Below are 18988 nucleotides of genomic sequence, written 5' to 3' on the forward strand. Positions count from 1 at the left end.
GAATATGAAGATGCTCTCTGGGACATGACATAGGATGCATGACAGCTCTGGAATGCTGTTTTAAAAAGCCAGAAGTAATGACTGCGTTTTCATGACCAGAAAAGACTATCTGATGCAAACATATTTCAAATGACACTTTGCACTGCTTGCATGTCAGCTGCCTTTATAATTTAAGTTTGATGGTCTTGTCAGTGCCTCATCGTAATGGAGCATATAATTTGGTAGGCTCGTTTCAGTTATCTTGACTGACTCTGCTTCTTCCATCATAAAGAAAAAGTAAGACCCCTGACAAGTTAGGTTTTTAATCTTTTGTATCCAATTCTGCTTTTAAAAGAAGCGTATTCCATACACTATGCACAAATTAAGATGATAAAGAAACATCTGCAGCTTTTTCCCTGCTGCCCTTCTGACTCAGCATCATTCATTGTTATTATCTTCTACAATCTCTGTAACTGTTGTTATAACTAATCAATTCTCAACTGGCCAAACCACAAAAAAAACCCCAAAAAACCCAAGAAAAACACAACCCAATACCTAAACCCACTAACAAATTGTGCAGTGAATATGAAAAGTAGAACTCTACTGGAGAGAAATAACACCTGGTAAGAAATAGCAGTAGGGAATAAGTTCTAAAACAGAGGTCAACAAAGTCAGATTACAGTAAAGAAAAGGGGGGGAGAGAGGAATTCACCAGATATGTGCAGATGTTTATGTCTGTGCCAATCACTCTATAATCTTACGATAGCAGCCTAAGGTATGATTGCTTTTCCCTAAAGCAGACTTCTAAAATTAATCATACATTTAGCATCCTAAAAGTCCCTATTTCTGCACCCTGGATGTAAGGAGTGCCTGGGGCAGCTAGCTCAGATGTAGATGCCTGCCATAAGGCCACTGAAATTTAGGGGAGGCAAGTTCCACACTGCAACAGCAATGGCTTTTACAGAGCTACAGAAATATATAATTAGACCTTACATTCATGCATCCTTACATTTTCCCCTGCACTTTCAAATGCTAAAACAGAGATTTATATTTTAGGCACACAGATTTCTCCAGTGTTGCCTGGGCTGGATCTTCACAACCAGTTCAGGTTAGAAAATTTGAGAATTTAATCCACCCCAAAAGAAAAGCTGACATAGAAGTATCCTTCTGACCCAACAGAGAATGTTTTATTCAATTTAAAAAAACCCAAAAGAAAAGCAGCAGAGGTGGTACTACTATGGTCACGTAAGGGATTTGAATTTCAAAACGTGGAAATGTACAAAAAAAGTCAACTCCAATTTCTGGATGCTTTAGTGCTTAAGCTGGAAGTAAGGTTTTTGTGGGGTTTTTTTCCACATCTGAAACATTGGGCTGAAGAGTATTGTGAACAGGACTCTGATTAATGAATTCTTCAAGAAAGACTGGCTTGACTCTGTAGAAAACCTGTAAACATTCAGTGAGCCAAAAAGCAAGAAAGTGTGAACACATTTCCAGTCATGGCTAATACCTTCACTTTTGCTTTCCAGCTCCTACTCACAGGTCTCTTTCCATACAGTTTCTGAGGCTGGCAGCAAAAATCAAATTGCATCCTGGTAAGCCCAGTCCTCTGCTGAGTGGTGCAAACTGAAGGTTCAGATTGCCTTGGAGCACATAACAGCTCTCCATAAACTCACAGTGTGTACTTTAGATCCCAAGAAAAGCAATATTCTGGAGGGCCAGGAGGAGAAGTTCATATAGAGATGTTAATATCTGGAGTATCCTGCTCTGGTCTTAACTCTTTTCTCCAGCATTAGACTAGAAAATTGTTATAGAGAGCCTGCCCAGTTTTGTGGGAAAACAGAAAATGCAGGAGAAAGGATTGGTCTTTTCAGCACCAGCATGGCAATAGATGAATCCCAGGCCATCTGGAAATGAAACTGCCGGATTTTTCTTTAGCTAGCTAGCTACAGCAATAAAATGGTTCATTGAATAAAAGATAGAATATAAAAGATAAAAAATTAAAAATAAAAATTAACAATCAATAATAATAATACATGAAAAGAAAACCTGTCTACGTGCCCTGCTGCTGGAACCACTCAGGATGCAATTCAAACATTTGACCTTGTAAGCTAAATGTGAAGCACTCTAAACTCCCTGTCAAATGCTCACACATGTAAGGATATGCCTTTTATCCAAGTGTATCCAGCAACAGTTAGATCCAGTCCTTAAACTCAGAAAGTTTGTCTTACTGAGTGCTTCCATTTTTTTAACTGATGAAAAGCCATTACTCATCTGTTTTTTAAAGGCAAAGTTTCTGGTGATGTTTTATAGAGTTGGTGGTTTTGTGGATTTTTAAGACATAACTTTGCAAAAACTGTTCCATGTTTTTCTATTTTTTCTCTCTAGAGAATTGAAAATGGAGGATACTGAGGTTCTGAGTTCTTTCAACTTCAATTAGCAAAAGAAGGTAGAGAAAGCAAGGAATTTTACTATATAGAGAAAATTAAAAAAAAATTAAACCAAAATTTATAGCATCTTAAAATTTAAATTATTTTTGCATCAGGCTGAGAATACAAAACAACTGGCTTTCAAAAAAATTTACAAAATACCATTTGTAAAGCCATTTGGCATTAGAAAATGTAGCACAAATTCTCCTTCCCCTCAATTTTTTAGCAATTTCAAGATAGTACTTTATTCATTTTACTTAAAATAGCTCTTATCCTCATGCCTTTTTTATGACAACTTCATCCTGCTTGGTTCCCTCTCATGTCTGTATTTTCTCACATACCCAAAACAGAACTAGCAATAATTCCATGTTCTACTGATACCATGTGATGTTCACAAAACTGTGCAATTACAGAATGGTTGTGGTAGAAAGGGGCCTCTGGAGGTCATCTAATCCATGTTCTGAACATCTCCAAGGATGGAGACTCAGTTGTTCTACTGTCACACTCACAGTAAGTTGTTTTTTTTTTCTTGAATTTCTTGATTTCAGTTTGTGCCACTGCTTCTTGTCCTGTCACAAGACATCACCTAGAAGAGCTTGGCCCCATCCTCTTTATTCTCTCCCATCATGTATTAATACACATTGAAAAGATCCTCAACCTTCTGCTCTCCAAGCTCAACTCCCAGTTCTCTCAGCCCCTCTTTGTAAATCAGATGCTCGACCTCTCTAATCTTCATGGCCATTTACATACACCCCAGTACATCCACATATCTCCTGTACTGGGAGTTCAGAACTGCACTCAAAACTCCAGATATGTCACAGCAGTGCTGAGGGAAATGATTTCTCCTTTTAACATGAAGGTAACACACTGATTAACGCAGCCCAGCAGCTGGCTCAGGTCTTCTTCTGCAAAGCTGTTTTCCAGTCAGCCCCACGACTGTACAGGAGCATGAGGCTGCTTCCCATAGATGCAGGACACTGCATTGCCCTTTGTTCAACTTCTGGAGAGTGCTGTTGGTCCTTATCTCCAGCCTGTCCAGGTCTCTTTGAATGACAGCACATCCCTCTGGTGTATCAACCATTTATCCCAGTTTTGCAACACCCACAAACATAGTGAGGGTGCTCTCAGTACCACCGTGGAGATTACACCTTCTGAGGTCCTGTCTGTCTGCTTTTTAGAAAAATCTTGCAAAATAAACAAGATGCACCAAATTCTCGCACAGACAGGATAAGCTGTTGTTTATTATGATAGAGCTTATTGAAGCTAAACACAGTTGGGAAGCCAGATATTCAGGTTTCCCAGGTGGAACCCTTCAGAATCTTAGGATAATCAACCAGGGCTGCTGAGGACCTTTCTTTCCCTTTGTCCCCTATCCCATCATTGTCAGCACACCGATGTCCACTTGATCAAGAGGATCTGAGTGTCTGCTCCATGGCAGAAAAATCACCATGCTCCTCCAGATTAATTTCTCCTGGGCCTTGAACAGCATGGATTATAAGAAGAATAGGCTACAGCAGTCCTTGCTTTGACTGATTTTAATAGCTTTGGAACTGTACACTAAGACCTCAGTAAAGCTTCCTCCTTTCAGAGACAAAAGAAGCAGTTTGCATTACAAACACCTGCTCACTAAGACTAAGCCTTTAATTTGAAAGAATCCAAAACATGACAATATTTCAAACATGATCAGTGCAAACTTTGATGCAGTGACCTTACCGCAGAAGTGAGACGAGCAAGAATTTCAGCATCAGTTTCTGCCGTATCTTCTATTTTTTGATCAGGCCTTAAAAAAATAGAAATGGGATTTTATTATTTCTTTAATTCTGCTTCAACATCTTTTGATTCCTGAAAAGCAAGGAACTGTGTAGCCACAGGCAGTAATGTCAAAGGGCTTCTGAGATTCCACATCAAAATGATGACTGCAACATGACAATAATTAATTGTGTCAGCAATGACAGAGTACACCCTTTGTCCCTCACTGTCAAGAACTCTTTTGATAGGACTAATGTAAAACAGTGAGAGAATTCTCCCAGTACAAAAATATGATGAAAAACTGAAGAATTCAGGACCCTCTTAGCTGAGAGTTGCTTATTTGAATGCATATTTTGCTCTGCTAAAAAGTTACTCCACCTGCTCACCATTCAGCTCTGCTGAGCAACACCTATGGAATAGAAGCTCACATAGATAAAAGCAGACAACATCAAAATCATTATGTGACACGTGATGTCTGATAGATTAAAAAAAATACATCAAAATGAAAAGAATACATGTAAGAGGCCATAAGTTAGTAAACTAAAGCAATGTCTGAGATCACTGCTAGGTTGTCTTGACTGTTATTTGCAAGACAGAGACCTAATGTGTCTCCACAAAGGTGGGACAGTGCAGAGAGAACTCTTCCAGAGACTGTCACAGAAGTCTGGCTCACATGGAAAAAGCCAAACAAAAGCTGCTCTGGACAGCATGGGACAGAACTGTGGGTTTCTTTAAAACAATCTGATTTCCATCACTAAAATACCTGCAAGCCTTTCAGAACGAGTACTGACAATCAGAAGAAAAGTACCAATATGAGAGTTATTACTATGGGAAGAAGAAAAAGAAAATGCCCTTGACATCTTTACTTTGCATGGTATTCAAGAAGCATGGCATGCCAGCAAACTGAGCTGATATGCAAAACTGCAACTGCTGTAATAACTGCAAATCCCAGGTATTATCAGAAGCTTCTATCTTTGACTAAATTATTTAATTCCTTATGTGCCTTGATGTGTTCAGGGTAAGAGATGACAACTTGTCTGGAACATGCAGTTGGTATAGTATTGTTCTTATGTCTCATGTCCAAAACTTTCTTTTTCTGGTTAAAAAATGAAGGTCAGAAAGATCAGAATGTCATATGCATTCATTCTGGGGCAAGCATATTCAGAACAAAACAGTAATTCAGATTAGAAACCACAATTATTTTCACAACATCCTTTCCTATTCAAAGAAACATGTGATTTACCATTTTCATTGTTAAAACAGCCCCCCAAAATTTAATGCAGTTTTATTTACAAAGACTGATTCATTAAATCTCTTTATAATTTGGAATGAGATTACAATAACCAACCTCTTCAGATACCTATGTTTCCTTGCACAAGCTATGACCTGATTGTTCTAAATTGGAGGCAAAAGATAGCAGCTCATTAGACACAGCCACAGATGCCATCTGTAAGCCCAGAAAAGTATATAGCATAGCTATTTCCATCTTGGCCATTTATCACTTCATCTTCAAAAATGCCCCTAGTATTCATCTGAATATGGACATCAAATACTTTTAAAATCATAAATATACCACAAATTATAGTCAGATCTCCAGAATCAGAGAGGGAAAATGTATTATGATACCCAAGCAAATGGAAAAAAACCAAGACAGAATGGATACCAAGGAACAGAATCAGGACAGACACCACCTTACTTTCTTCAAAAGGGGCCAGCTAAGACCTAGTAGGGCTGCTACCAAACAGGAGCCACAAACCTCATGCTTACACAGCTCAGTGATCTGTGGGCTCAGTACTCTGTGTTAAGTAGAATAAAATATAGAGGTGCTTGCCCTGGATTCACATGCAGTCAAGACAGGTCCCACATAATTATTTCTCTACACCACATAAAAGCCACTACAGTGTTTCCTGACCCACTGAACCACTATGGATACACCCATGGTCCTGTTCTAAATTGGAGGATCAACTAAAAATCATAAATCAATATTACATTATGAATCAATAGATAAATCAACCAGTCCAGTATGGAGCCACTACACATATCTATATTTTGTTTTACCTATAGTGCCAATGAGAGACCTATGCATTCAGCAAAAGCTCTCCAGGAATTCCATAAGGCAGTAACTAAATCAATATCCCAGTCTGGCTATTTGCTTGAAAACCAAATTACTTCTAAGAATGGTTACTTTTTTGAAATTAAAAAAATGTAAATTGTTTCAGAATAGGAGATACAGAATACAGTGTAACACTTCTGGAAAGAAAATAACAAGCAGTAAGGGATAAAAAAAAATTCCCTGTTAACATCTCTTCACATAATTAAAAAAAAGAAAGGGGGGATATATTTCAATAGTCTAAGATACACAAAGCATTCTTGAAATGTTCACTGAGTCTACCAGTGGTTCTGGGAATTAGGTGTTTTTATAAATATAAACACCCCCATTTACAAAGAAGGAAATAGAAACACACAAAGATTAAACACCTGATACAAAGACATTGCAGTCACTGGAAAAGAATTTAGGAGGCACTGGATGAGAACCTAAGCAATTGTTCAGGTTTGTAAAGAAGTCCATGGCACAGCTTTTAATAAAGGTCTTTTGTTCCCATGTTATTACAATATTCACTTCTTTTCTGTTCCAGTAGAATTGGCTGTGATTAACACAGAGTGTTTAATGACCCCAGGAGGCTTCTGCATCAGTCCCATGTCATTTGACAACATTTAGAGGTGCTCAGTACTGTGACATGTAACATTATCAGCTATCAGTTTAGTGTGAGCTGCTAAAAATCTGCTCTGCTCCATCGTGTCTTCCATGGTAAATTCCCATCAAAATGTTATGTTTAAAGTAGGGAATTTGCCAAGGTCAAAAGGCAACATGGAACATTTATTCTGTAACCCTAAGCCCATCTCAGGCTTCAGAATGCTATTTTCATTGTCAAACTTCCTGAAGTATTCTCTGGTAACACTGCTAATACTGACCAGAAACAAATAGACATCCATCAAAAATCTGTACAGCAAGTCGAGCCCCCAACATATTTATTTAATAGGGTTTCCTGAAGAGCTACTGATGGAAATCTCCAGACCTTCTACTGCCCACTCAGGCCTACAGACTCCTTCTGGTAGAAGAGGTCCATGGTGCTCCACAGAGACCCACTGACACACACAGCAGAACAAGCAAGTCCAAGGTTGCTGCCCACCAGCTGGGGAGGAGACAGAAAGTGCCTGGCTCCCGGGACCACCAGGAGATGCCCAACATTGCCTTCTGGTGTACAAGCAGGCAGTCACTTCTGATTTCATCAAAAGCAAGGAAACTAACTAATAAGGTAAGAATTTTTCTGTGCATGCGGAATTAATTCCATCAGTGCTATACATAGACTACAAGAAAAACTAAGGCAGAAAAATTAGTAAAAAAAATTAAATTACACGAAAGATTATGCTACTATAGTATGCAAAACCATATATATTTTCTCATATATTTGAGAAAAGACAAACACTCAGTGCAAGGAAAAGCTTTTATAATTGCCCTCTTCTGTCATTAAAAAGTATACATGGGTTTATTTAACCCAGTCAGATAACTTTAACAAACACCTCATCAAATCTATTCCCTTTCAGATTGAGTTTTAGAGGTGTGTTATTTGCATCAAGCATGGAGAATTTTGAACCTGGAAAAGCCTCCTTTCCCTTTAATATCACACTCCCTCGAGAGTATACCATTATTTAAAATTCTGTTCCTTCAACATATATATATTTCTTCTAAAAGCACCTTCACAATCTGACAGGTAAAACCTCCAGAAAATAGTACTTTAGTGACAGTGCTCCCAAAAGGAAACTAGCTTCAACTAAAATTTAAATAATGTGAGAAGGAAGGAGATGGAAATGTACATTAACGAGTAATTGTTCAATTCACATGACAGGGATCATCCTCCACTCAACCTGACAGTTGCACTGGAATGATAAGACTGCAAAGCAGACTTTAAAGTGCTACTCTCCAGCCAAGGTCAGCATGCAGGAGATATTCTTAAATAAAACCTTAAAAAGTCTTCAATCCCTTTACCTACCCAGCATCCTTCAGGTAACCCATCAATGTGACTTATCTGTGCTGTCTTTTTGATCCAAAGCTTTTGTACACATAGTCAGGAACCAGGAAAAGTGGCCTGATTTGCAGTGATAATGAGAAAAACCCCAAATCCCCTGAAATGAAGATGAAATTGCCCTGATATTTAGGGACATCCAAACAGCCTAGCAGAAGAGAAGACAAGAATTTTTACTTGCAGAATCATTCAAAGGTTTTCTCCCACAGGAGTTATCTGCTTAGATGATCAGTCCACTGCTCTAGCCAATTTGAGGTCCCTGTCACTTGACTGCACTGACTCAAGCTGACCAATAAATGCGTTTTCAAGGGAATCCCCACTCCAGAACTGCACATCTCTGGTTGGTGAGGGCAGTCAATAACAAGGGAGGGAATCAAGCTTTCACCCTGAACCACACAGAGAAGTTACTGAGACTTTTTTCCTATCAGCTCAAAATGTCTGAATTTAAGACTCAAGATGGGCTTACAAGGACTTTGGGCTTTGCACTCTTTTAAGATATTCCCACTGGACATTTATTTGAGCAAATGTGTTTATTTAAAGTCTAATACGTAGAGAAAGAAAGTACTTATAAAAGAAAGTTCTGTCTTTGACATGAAAGAGAATAAATCCCAGTACTGGGAGAGTAATAGTTCTAGTTCTCCACAGCATAAGAGTCAGGTTTGAGGATTCACCATGCTAGGGAGAATTAAAGAATTTAACCCAATGTGTCTATCCAGGCCAGCTCCTGCAGATTTGCTAAGGCAGGAGGGGTCTCAGGCCTCCAGATCTCTCACTGCCACCTTTTTCCTTTGTATTGCCCTCTTGCTGTGACACAAATAATTATGTTTTTCATCCAGCTGTTCTAAATAGGCAACATTTAGAGCACAGCTGTATCAACACAGAGAGCATGATAACATCCAGTAGTCAGGTGAGAGAATCATAGAATCATAGAACTGGCTGGGTTGGAAGGGATCTCAGAGATCATCAAGTCCAACTCTTGATCCACTACTGCTGCAGTTACCAGACCATGGCACTGAGTGCCACATCCAGTCTCTTTTTAAATATCTCCAGGGATGGAGAATCCACTACTTCCCTGGGCAGCCCATTCCAATGCCTGATCACCCTCTCGGTAAAGAAATTCTTTCTCATGTCCAACCTCAACCTCCCCCAGCACAACTTAAGACCGAGCAGACATGGAAAGAGAAACTCTTAAAAGGGATATTCTGTAAAAGGAATGATAAATGAGAGATTACAGAGCTCTGGCAAACTCACAGTAGCAAACTAACATCAGGCAGCTGTGGATATCACATTTCTACCCATCCCATCTCTACAAAGCTTGTCAACCCTGAAAAGAGAGCTGACTCCTTTGCCTGGTGTTTTGGGGGTAAACAGTGTCATTATGAGCCAGCCACTTGCAAAATAGTCAGCAAAAGTTACAAATAGCTGTATACACACACTTACAGAGTACACATGTCAATCCTGGGAGGAGACAATGGCAGCAGTTGAAGTAGGAGCTTTACTCCATTCTTCCATTCTTCCTCTTTCTCAAATTCACAGAAAAGGTAGGTACATTCATCCGCTGAGAACTGATAGAAAGCATGAGTGTCTTGAAAATAGAGTTGTCTGTCCACTGTTAGAAAAAAAAAAATTAGATAGCCTTTGAGCTTCTACCATGTAAAGGTTGTATGTCCCCACTACCTTATGTGTTGCACTTCACTTAAATTCCAAGTTGTACCACCACGGAGGAAAAAGGATTGCAAACTCAGCATAAACATAATTCTGCCCTCTCATGTTAACCCAATGCATCCAAACAGGACAACCTCAAAACCTCAGTTTAAAGATCTCCAAGCTCCTGAAAGAGAAGCATTAAGACTGCTAGGTATTTAATCACTTTTGGAATTAGTTCAGAATTATTGGATTAAAAAAACCTTTCACTTGTCAGAGTTCTAAGCCTCAATTTCCACAGGCTTCTAATCTATTCTCACTAATGGTCAGGCACTAAACAAATTTCAATAATGGAGATGAAGCCCATCATTATCCCAGCTTCTCCTCAAATTCAGGATTACTGCATTTGTAGGCTAGACCTGGGTAAGATATGTGCTATTAGAGCTGATGCAATCTTTCCTGGCATAACCAAAAATTAACTGGGTTCAAAGGATGGGGTCCAAAGCCCAAAGCACATGGTCCTTCTAGGAGAGTCACTCAGCCATTGTTGAGGCTGCATGATCAGACATCTGCCAGAGTAGTTGGAGCAGAAGAAAACCCTGAAGTATACTGTCTGCATACATAAGCAGAAATCTCCCATAACACCTCATCTCTTTGGATGAAAGTTAAGTGCCTAAGCATAGACACAGGGCTGGCTATGCTCCAAGTTGAGCTACCCAAGTACTCCTGGTAACAAACTAAACTCCACCAGATTTCCAGAGGTTGGTTACCAGTGTAACCACAACCACCAAAAACATTAGCTGGACCAAACCCCTGTATTTGGTGAGGAAGGTGAGGACAGCCAGATAGAACCTGACATCATCACTGTCTTGAGATGAATCTTCTCTCAATCCATTGCAAAAAAGAAAGGTGGTCTTTATGAAATGAAAGGTCACAGAGGTGAGCCTACCAAAGAGATAATAGAATAAACAACTGCCAATAACAATGGATCCATCTGCATTTTCTTTCTTTCCCTCTTTCCCCTCCCATCAAAACCAGAAGCTTTACCCTATGCAGCAGACACTGATAGCCTTCCTCATTCTAGAAATACTATGAAGACTGACCTGATAAGATAATGCCCATATCCAGGAGGAGCTGCCACACTCCAGCTGCTGTAGACCTGCACTTAACAAAAGGGCACTGCTCCAAAAGCCAGTCTACCAGTTCTGATCCAACACAGCTTCTCCTGAAAATAAGGAAAACATCACCTCTTACACTACAGAAATGTTAAAACGCTCTTTTATAATAAAAAGCTATTTTTTAAAGCTATTAAAAGTGAATGCTTTTGTTCAGCAGAGCAAACTCTTCCTCTCTATTACTGATTTCTATAACCTTATTCATTTCAAAGAAAGAAATTACTCTGGCAAGTCTCAGGGGATGCCCCTAGTTACAACAAGGGAACTCATGTTAGATGAGTAAGATCCCTTGCATACTTAATTCACGTGGTTCACCTTACAACATGTAATATTTTTATCAATTTGTGCTGCATACAGACAGTCATCCGAAGATATATAAGAAGTGTACAAAATCCAGCTTTTAGGCTTGGGATTTTATTTCCTTTCTGAGCATGGGCATAAGTAAGACAGCTACAAACTGTATGTATAAGACCTTGACTGCTGCTCTAGGAGGTATTTAATCCTTCACATTATTGGTAAACTTATCTCCTTAGACCATTTTAAAGAGAAAAAAGAAAAGAAGTTGAGAAAATGTGGCTTTTTAAATACACAGATATGAATAAATGGTGCTATAACAGAGACCTGCATTTTCAGCATAAATGAAAATAGGAGGAAGCATCTATGCTGTAATGCAACACAAATGGAAAATCAATTCATTACAGAAATATTCCATAAAATACATGCAAAAATCACTGGGTAACTAAATTTAGGAATCCAATTAATCTCTTTTATAACTTCAGACTAGGACTGAATTAAATACTCTTTCAAGAAAATAACAGGCAAATATAACTGCATACGGAGTCATAAGCAATTAAATTAATGCACATAATATCAGGACACTGCTGCTTTCTGACAACTACATGAGAAAAGCCATTAAAATACACAACTTAAAAGAATTTTTTAGAAATATATTCAATTCTTAGCAAAACACACAAAATCTCACACTCAGAATTTAGGGCTAGGGTTAAATTAAGGCATAGACAAATGCAAATCAAATGCATCAAGTTGATTAAAACAAATCATCTTGGGTTACCTGCAAATGCCAGTTAGGTACACCCTGTCTTTAATCAGGTCAGATGCTTGTAGAGTGAAAATATTTCTGAGAGCTCTCCCAGCACAAGAGGAACTTTCTCCATAAATCTGAATGAAAAGAGAAATTGAAAATTGCAACAAACAGACTTATTCCTGGTGTAGGCTCTGTCCCCTCCCTCCCTCTGAGCAATGCCTTCTCTCCAACTAAACAGTCAAAACCTCATAGGAAATGAACCCCAACTTCTGCCATACCCAATTCTATCATGGGATGCAGATGGCCCCACAAGCTGGGCTGCTTTTTCCTTTTCCACCTTAGAAAAGCAGAGGTTTCACTCTATCTGTCAGTGTTACCCTTGAACAACAGACAAGTTCAAATGAAAATAAGTGTTATTCCAGCAAAGCAGAAAGACATTAACCATTGCAAAACCACACAAATACAGTGGAAATTAAACATTATTCCATATGTACTTGAGTTAAATAATTTCATACGAACCTAATGCATATCAAAACACCATTTCATAAGTTTATTCTTTTTGTTCAAACCTTGAGGGTATCTCATGATAGCTACAGGTCACCTCATCCACACCTTGCCAGGAGGATGTGGTCTTTCAGAATGGATAAACCTCTGACTTCCCCCACACCTGATTTCTACCTATCTGCAAGGCTGCAGATATTCTACCAAAACAGGACTCAACTCCATCTTCCATAAAATTTTATTCCCCCTGGCCTCTGTTTACCATTCCTCACTGATGTATTTAACTCAGGCTTCCTTTAGGATGCTTCCTCAGCATTCCAGCAAAATACATCAGTAGCACAAGTAACTAAAAAGAAAAACAGCCCTGCCACTTCACCTTTTGTTAGCTTGTTTCCTGTGTTTAGGAATCCTTGAAGAAATATAAAATCATCCTGAGACGGTAGAGTCTTGTAAGATGCAAAACCAGAGATCTCAAATAGTGCAAAAGTAAGCTAAACAGTGGCAATCCTTTAAATGTCTGGGAAGTGAGTGCATGTTGGATTTCACAACAAATTCAGTCATAGAAGTAGACAATTTCTAACACACACAAACCTGTTAACTGGATCTAACCACAGGGCATGTTCAGAAGTGTCTTCAAAGCTATGATTAAGAGGTTGAATCAAAGCAAAAAGATTCCAAATACGTTTTTTGATGAAACAGAATAAAAAAGAGGCTTGACAAGTACCTTGTTTGAAGAAGTTTCCAAATAGGGATTTGAAATTCTTCTGGACAGGGTCTGTAAGACAATTTGGTAGGTTTAGTTTTGTTCTGCTTTTTGTAGGGGGGAAAAAAAAAAAAGTAGCAGCAATCTAGATCTTTTAGCTATTGAAATCTAAATAAAAAGATTTTATCAAAGCATCTGAGTAGTCTAACTGAAGTCTCCAAATATTTTTTTCTTCACATTAGGGAAAAATGTCTGGTAAACCCAGTTCTGCTTTGTTTTTTACATTTATTTTTGATCTGGAAACGAAGGTAAGTGAAGAGGTGGCAAAGGCTGTAGACACAGAACTATTTGGCTCAGGTATGACCGGAAACAACAGTGGAGAATTTCAAGATAAAACTAAAAAAATTTTAAGAAGCCACATTGGCATCAAATAACACTTTTCAAGGAAGACCACTCTTTAAAATGTAATTCTTAAGGGTAGAAAAAATATATATATATAAACAAGGAATAAAATGGTGACCAGCAAGGTAATCTACATTATACCAGCTCTAATGTGGATCAGCATCATCTCTGCCATGCTGCACTGGTTGCAGTATCTCAAAAAATGGATGCTGCAATTAAAAGGGATACAGACAATAGCAGTAGTGGAAATAAAGGATTTGGATAGATTTTAACACAAGATGAGAGTGAAAAGACTGTGACTATTTACCTTTCAAAGAAAAGATTACAGGAAACATAATGCAATTACAGAATATAATGAAATGGCACAGAGAAAAGCCTTTCCGTGCTCTGTTTTATGTTATAGGAGAATAACTGACCACTCAATGAAATTAGAGAGTTTTTGTATTTGAAGAGATAGAAAGAAAAGTTACGCATAACTCTTCAGGGAAATACAAATGCCAAAACCTTACTGCTGATAAATAAGGATTAGAGATTTAAAGTTACAAAATTAGCAGTGAACCAAAACTCTGGAAGGCAAACAGACAGGATGCGTATCTCTATGAGAGTCAAGTTACCCAGCTTTTATTCACCATGATATTATGTGTTAAAAGATAAGATACTGTATCTTACTGATGCTTACTGGCATACTCTATCTTACTACAAGCCACACAAGACACAAATAAACATTGCCTAAAAGAAGTCTGGAAATGGAACAGAAGATGTTGTGCAGGTGCACTGGCAGCGCAGTGGGAGGCTTGTATTGTGCTCCCTCAAATTATTCCAACTTGTAGGCAGTGTAATTAATTTCTTGCTTTGAGAAGGATCCAATTCACACTTGGTATATTGCAACAATTAAAAAAAAATTTGTCCTCCACACCCTTTAAGAATTATGGAATCTATATTTCAGTAACATCACCTGCTTTCCCACCCCTCCTATATTCTAGTTACTGTATTTTCAGGCAGGAATGGGAAGTAACAAGTAACCACAGAAGCATCTAAGGATGTTTACCCTTCCCACACTCATCACAAATGCTACTGTAGTTCCATGCATACCAGTAGCTCCATATGGAAATACTGTAACATAAAAGCTTAATTCCCATCTCCAGTACCCAACAAAGATGCTGTAAGAGTGCAACTGTGCCTCAGATCTCACCTACTCTTCCTAGCCAGTACCTCATTAGCACCTACGTTCTGCAACAGCCTTACATAGAATCATAGAATCATAGAATCATAGAATCCTTGGGGTTGGAAGGGACCTCGAAAGATCATCTAGTCCAACCCCCCCTGCCAGAGCAGGGCCACCTAGAGTACATCGTGCAGGAACGTGTCCAAGCGGGTTTTGAATCTCTCCAGTGAAGGAGACTCCACGACCCCCCTGGGCAGCCTGTTCCAGGGCTCTGTCACCCTTACAGTAAAAAAATTTTTTCGAATATTCAACTTGAACCTCCTGTGCTCCAATTTACACCCATTACCCCTTGTCCTATCACTGGTCATCACTGAGAAAAGCCTAACTCCATCTCCCTGACACTCACCCCTTACATATTTGAAAACATTGATGAGGTCACCCCTCAGTCTCCTTTTCTCCAAACTAAAGAGACCCAGCTCCCTCAGCCTTTCCTCATAAGGGAGATGTTCCACTCCCTTAATCATCTTAGTAGCTCTGCGCTGGACTCTTTCAAGCACTTCCCTGTCCTTCTTGAACTGAGGGGCCCAGAACTGGACACAATACTCCAGGTGCGGCCTCACCAATGCAGAATAGAGGGGGAGGAGAACCTCTCTTGACCTACTAACCACACCCTTTCTAATGCACCCCAGGATGCCATTGGCCTTCTTGGCCACAAGGGCACATTGCTGGCTCATGGTCATCCTCTTGTCTACCAGGACCCCCAGGTCTCTTTCACCTACACTGCTCTCCAGCAGGTCAGCCCCCAACCTATACTGGGACATCGTGTTGTTCTTCCCCAAATGCAAAACTCTATACTTCACAGAAGTATTCACATACTTCTACATACCACCACTTCACTTGGTTTCTCTACAAGTCTTTCATTCAACAAACTTCACTCACTGCAGCACCATGGTCAAAGCTTATACATCAATTCCCCCTCTTCTCATTCCCTTTTCAGGTTCCTGCTAATGACATTATCTTCAGCAGGCTAATTCCAGTGGGAATTACAGCTCCTGGCATTGCACTCACCCAGGCCCCAGCATTCCAAGGACAGTTAAGCATCAGCCAGGGAAAATCCTGCTACAATGAGGTGCACTTACATGACAGCATAAGAAGAAACTAAGCCAAAAGGACCAATTTAGAAACATGCCTCTAAAATGGAGAGATATGGACTGGACTGGTGGACCACCCAGTGAATAAGAATTGGCTGGATGGTGACACTCAGTGTTGCAGTCAGTGGCTTGATGTCTCATTGAAGACCAGTGATGAGTTTTATCCAGGTGTTATTTACATTTTATTTGGTGACAGTCTGTGGATTTAAGTGTACTCTCAGCAAGTTTGCAGATAACACCAAGCTGTGTGGTGTGATTGATACTCTAGAAAGAAGGGATGTCAACCAGCAGGACATTGACAGGCGTGAAAGTTGGGCCTGTATAAATCTCTTTTCATTAAAAAAAAAACCCAACAACAACAACAACAATAACCAAAAAAACCCCAAACATACAAAAAAAACCCCACTTGTCTCAAGTTTTAGCCATCACAAAATCCCTTCATTTTCTGCTGCTGAGCACACTTCTGTTCATCAAACTCTAATTCTGGTGTTCAGGACAAAATGGAGAGGGAGTGGATTGGGAACCAGGCTTCATTTGAAAACCTCAACCTCCAGGATACCGTGTAGGGGAAGCATCACTCCTCCCTGAAGGTATTTGGTAACTATAAGCTGCTCCTCCCAAATTATTTTGACACACACACCCCCAATTCAAAATACATTTGCAAGTAACTATTAGAATGAGTCAAAATGTGCTTTTAAAGCAAAATCATTAGTCACCAAGCCAACAACTCATCTCTTGTGAAAACTCCCTTGGAACTGCTGCCCACAACAAGTGGTGCTTTCCAAGCACTGCCACCCAGGCATGCCCCTGTACCTCTTCACCAGCTTGAGGAGAAGCTTTGCCAAATCATTTGATAGGGAGGAGCAGGGGACATGGCAGCAGATATGGTCAGGAAACCATATGTGGAGCAGATCTGGACACTGAGTGTCCTCCATGAGGGTTCTCCCATGGGTTCTCCCATTGTACTCAAGTAGATGAACATAGGTGGCTTCAGCTTCCATGCTGGGGATGCAGGAAAATAGAGGCAGAGAACTGGTGCCTTGATCTGTGCCACCAGAAACATGAGGTATGAGTTAGGCAATGGTGTTAAAAGAACAGGAGGGCTACAATAAAGGGACCAGTAAGTAACTTACAAAAAAACCCAGAAAGAAATACTTCTTTACAATCCATATGACCAGCTCAAGGAATTAATAGCCAAAGAATCAAAACTCCAGACAGATTTTTAAAAGCAGTAGCTTAGTGACTGATACTACTACACAAAGTCTACATCTATATTTAAATTAGTATTGGTTCAACGGGACAATTATTTTAAAATAAGCTGGGAAACTCTGCCATTATTTAAAGCTAAGCATAGAGAGATATTGATGATAACAATTTAACATACAAGCACAAACTTATTTTTGAAAGGTTTGGAAAGAAATTCCTCCACAGCATACAACACAGCAAGCAAATTCTGTTAATGAAGGCATACTTCAAAACTCTATCTTCCTGTGAGATGCCAACTTAGTTCTTTAATCAGTACTGAACTTGCTCCACTATAGCAACTCCCCATGCATTTACTACAACCTGGTCAGTGATCTAATCAAGGGATATAGACACTATAGAGCATGTTTTCAGCCATAACTTTTGGAGATATATTTGAATTTTCTCCGTTTTTTTACGTTTTTTTACAGATCATCTCATCTCAGCTTCAGAGGATGACTTGCCCACAAATTGCTTTTTCTTTGCCTCCTGCCCAAGCTGTTCCAACAACTGCTATTTCTGCCATTGCCAGTACTGCAGTCACAGTAGCATCAGCAACACTCCATGCATCTGCTAGCAATTTAATCACCATCATGTTCAGAAAGAAAAAAAGCAAGAGGGCTTGGAGCTCCAGTTCAAGTGCTACCTTCAGCTGGGATTTAGTATAGTGATAGCAACCAGCAGCCTGACTACACAAGAAGTCACACTGCAACACTACAGAAAAGGCCACAAAAATTTTAAGAAAACAATAATTTCAAACATGGGATGCAAATGGTTTGCCTCTCTAAGAGCTTCTGATATTCCTGAGCAGTTAGCAAAAAAAAACCCCAACTTTGGCAAAAATAAGGATGTAAGAAATTTTTTTTATTAACCAAAATTATTCCTTTTTCTAAATCTTTTTTCTTAACTCCACAGGAGGATTTATATTAAAACTAACAGAAATGAGAAAGGCAGAACTAGGACTCTTCTCCCCCAGCAAGTTATTTAAGCTTCCACCCCAAGTTTTTCAAATAAATAGCTTTTTAACTAGTTGCATTACCAAAAACTGATCATAGGGTTCGCAATGCTCAACTAAACTTTACCTGTTTTCGGTTTACAACACACTTCAAGATTTGTTTGTTTGGTCAGGGCTTAATTTGCAAACTGCTACACAGTTCTACGAATATTTTTTTGCACAAATATAATTAAACAATTGTTCATAGTTCCAGGACACTATCACTATGTCCTGAAAGAATTCTATATAAGCCCATCTGCATTCCAAATTGGATTGCTCAGTATATTTAAAATTAAGCAAATGCTTCAGTGTTGTGCTGTATCGGGGCTTACTCCCTAAGTATAAACATCCTGGAAAAAAAAAATAATCTCATTTTGAAATGCACATGGTGTAGCACAGATTCTACCTGGTAATGAGATCATTTCTATTCCCTGACAGGGGGATTTCTGCAACTATTCAACACCTGAATCCTAAATTGGCTAATGAGATTACAAAGAAAACTATATATTCAGATATTTCCAACAAGCACTTAAGCATCCAGGCCTAAAAAATGCTTTCACAAGTATTCATGCTGAAGACTTTTCCCATTCCAGCCATGAGAAACAACATCCAGAAAAGGACCACAAGCAAAGTTGAATTCAAATTCAGTCCCCAAAATATCACCTGTTTTTGCTTTTCTCTCTTTACAAATCATTCCGCTCTCTCAATACAGTGGATCAGGAAACAT

At 39.2% G+C, this 18988-nt stretch overlaps 1 protein-coding gene across 2 annotated transcripts in view; it reads right to left on the minus strand.

The window, feature by feature from the left end:
- Positions 1-18988, minus strand: part of RAPGEF5 (Rap guanine nucleotide exchange factor 5) — a 157985-nt gene that overhangs the window by 116629 nt on the left and 22368 nt on the right. For both annotated transcript variants that reach the window (XM_030444187.1, XM_030444186.1), the window contains exons 2-6: positions 13329-13379; positions 12131-12237; positions 10987-11108; positions 9680-9848; positions 4119-4185 (exon numbers count right to left, since the gene is read on the minus strand). In XM_030444187.1, coding sequence (XP_030300047.1) covers positions 4119-4185; positions 9680-9848; positions 10987-11108; positions 12131-12237; positions 13329-13379 — 516 coding nt within the window. The remainder of the gene's footprint in view (positions 1-4118; positions 4186-9679; positions 9849-10986; positions 11109-12130; positions 12238-13328; positions 13380-18988) is intronic.

This window comes from Calypte anna, chromosome 2, assembly GCF_003957555.1.
Source record: "Calypte anna isolate BGI_N300 chromosome 2, bCalAnn1_v1.p, whole genome shotgun sequence".
Classification (NCBI taxonomy): domain Eukaryota; kingdom Metazoa; phylum Chordata; class Aves; order Apodiformes; family Trochilidae; genus Calypte; species Calypte anna.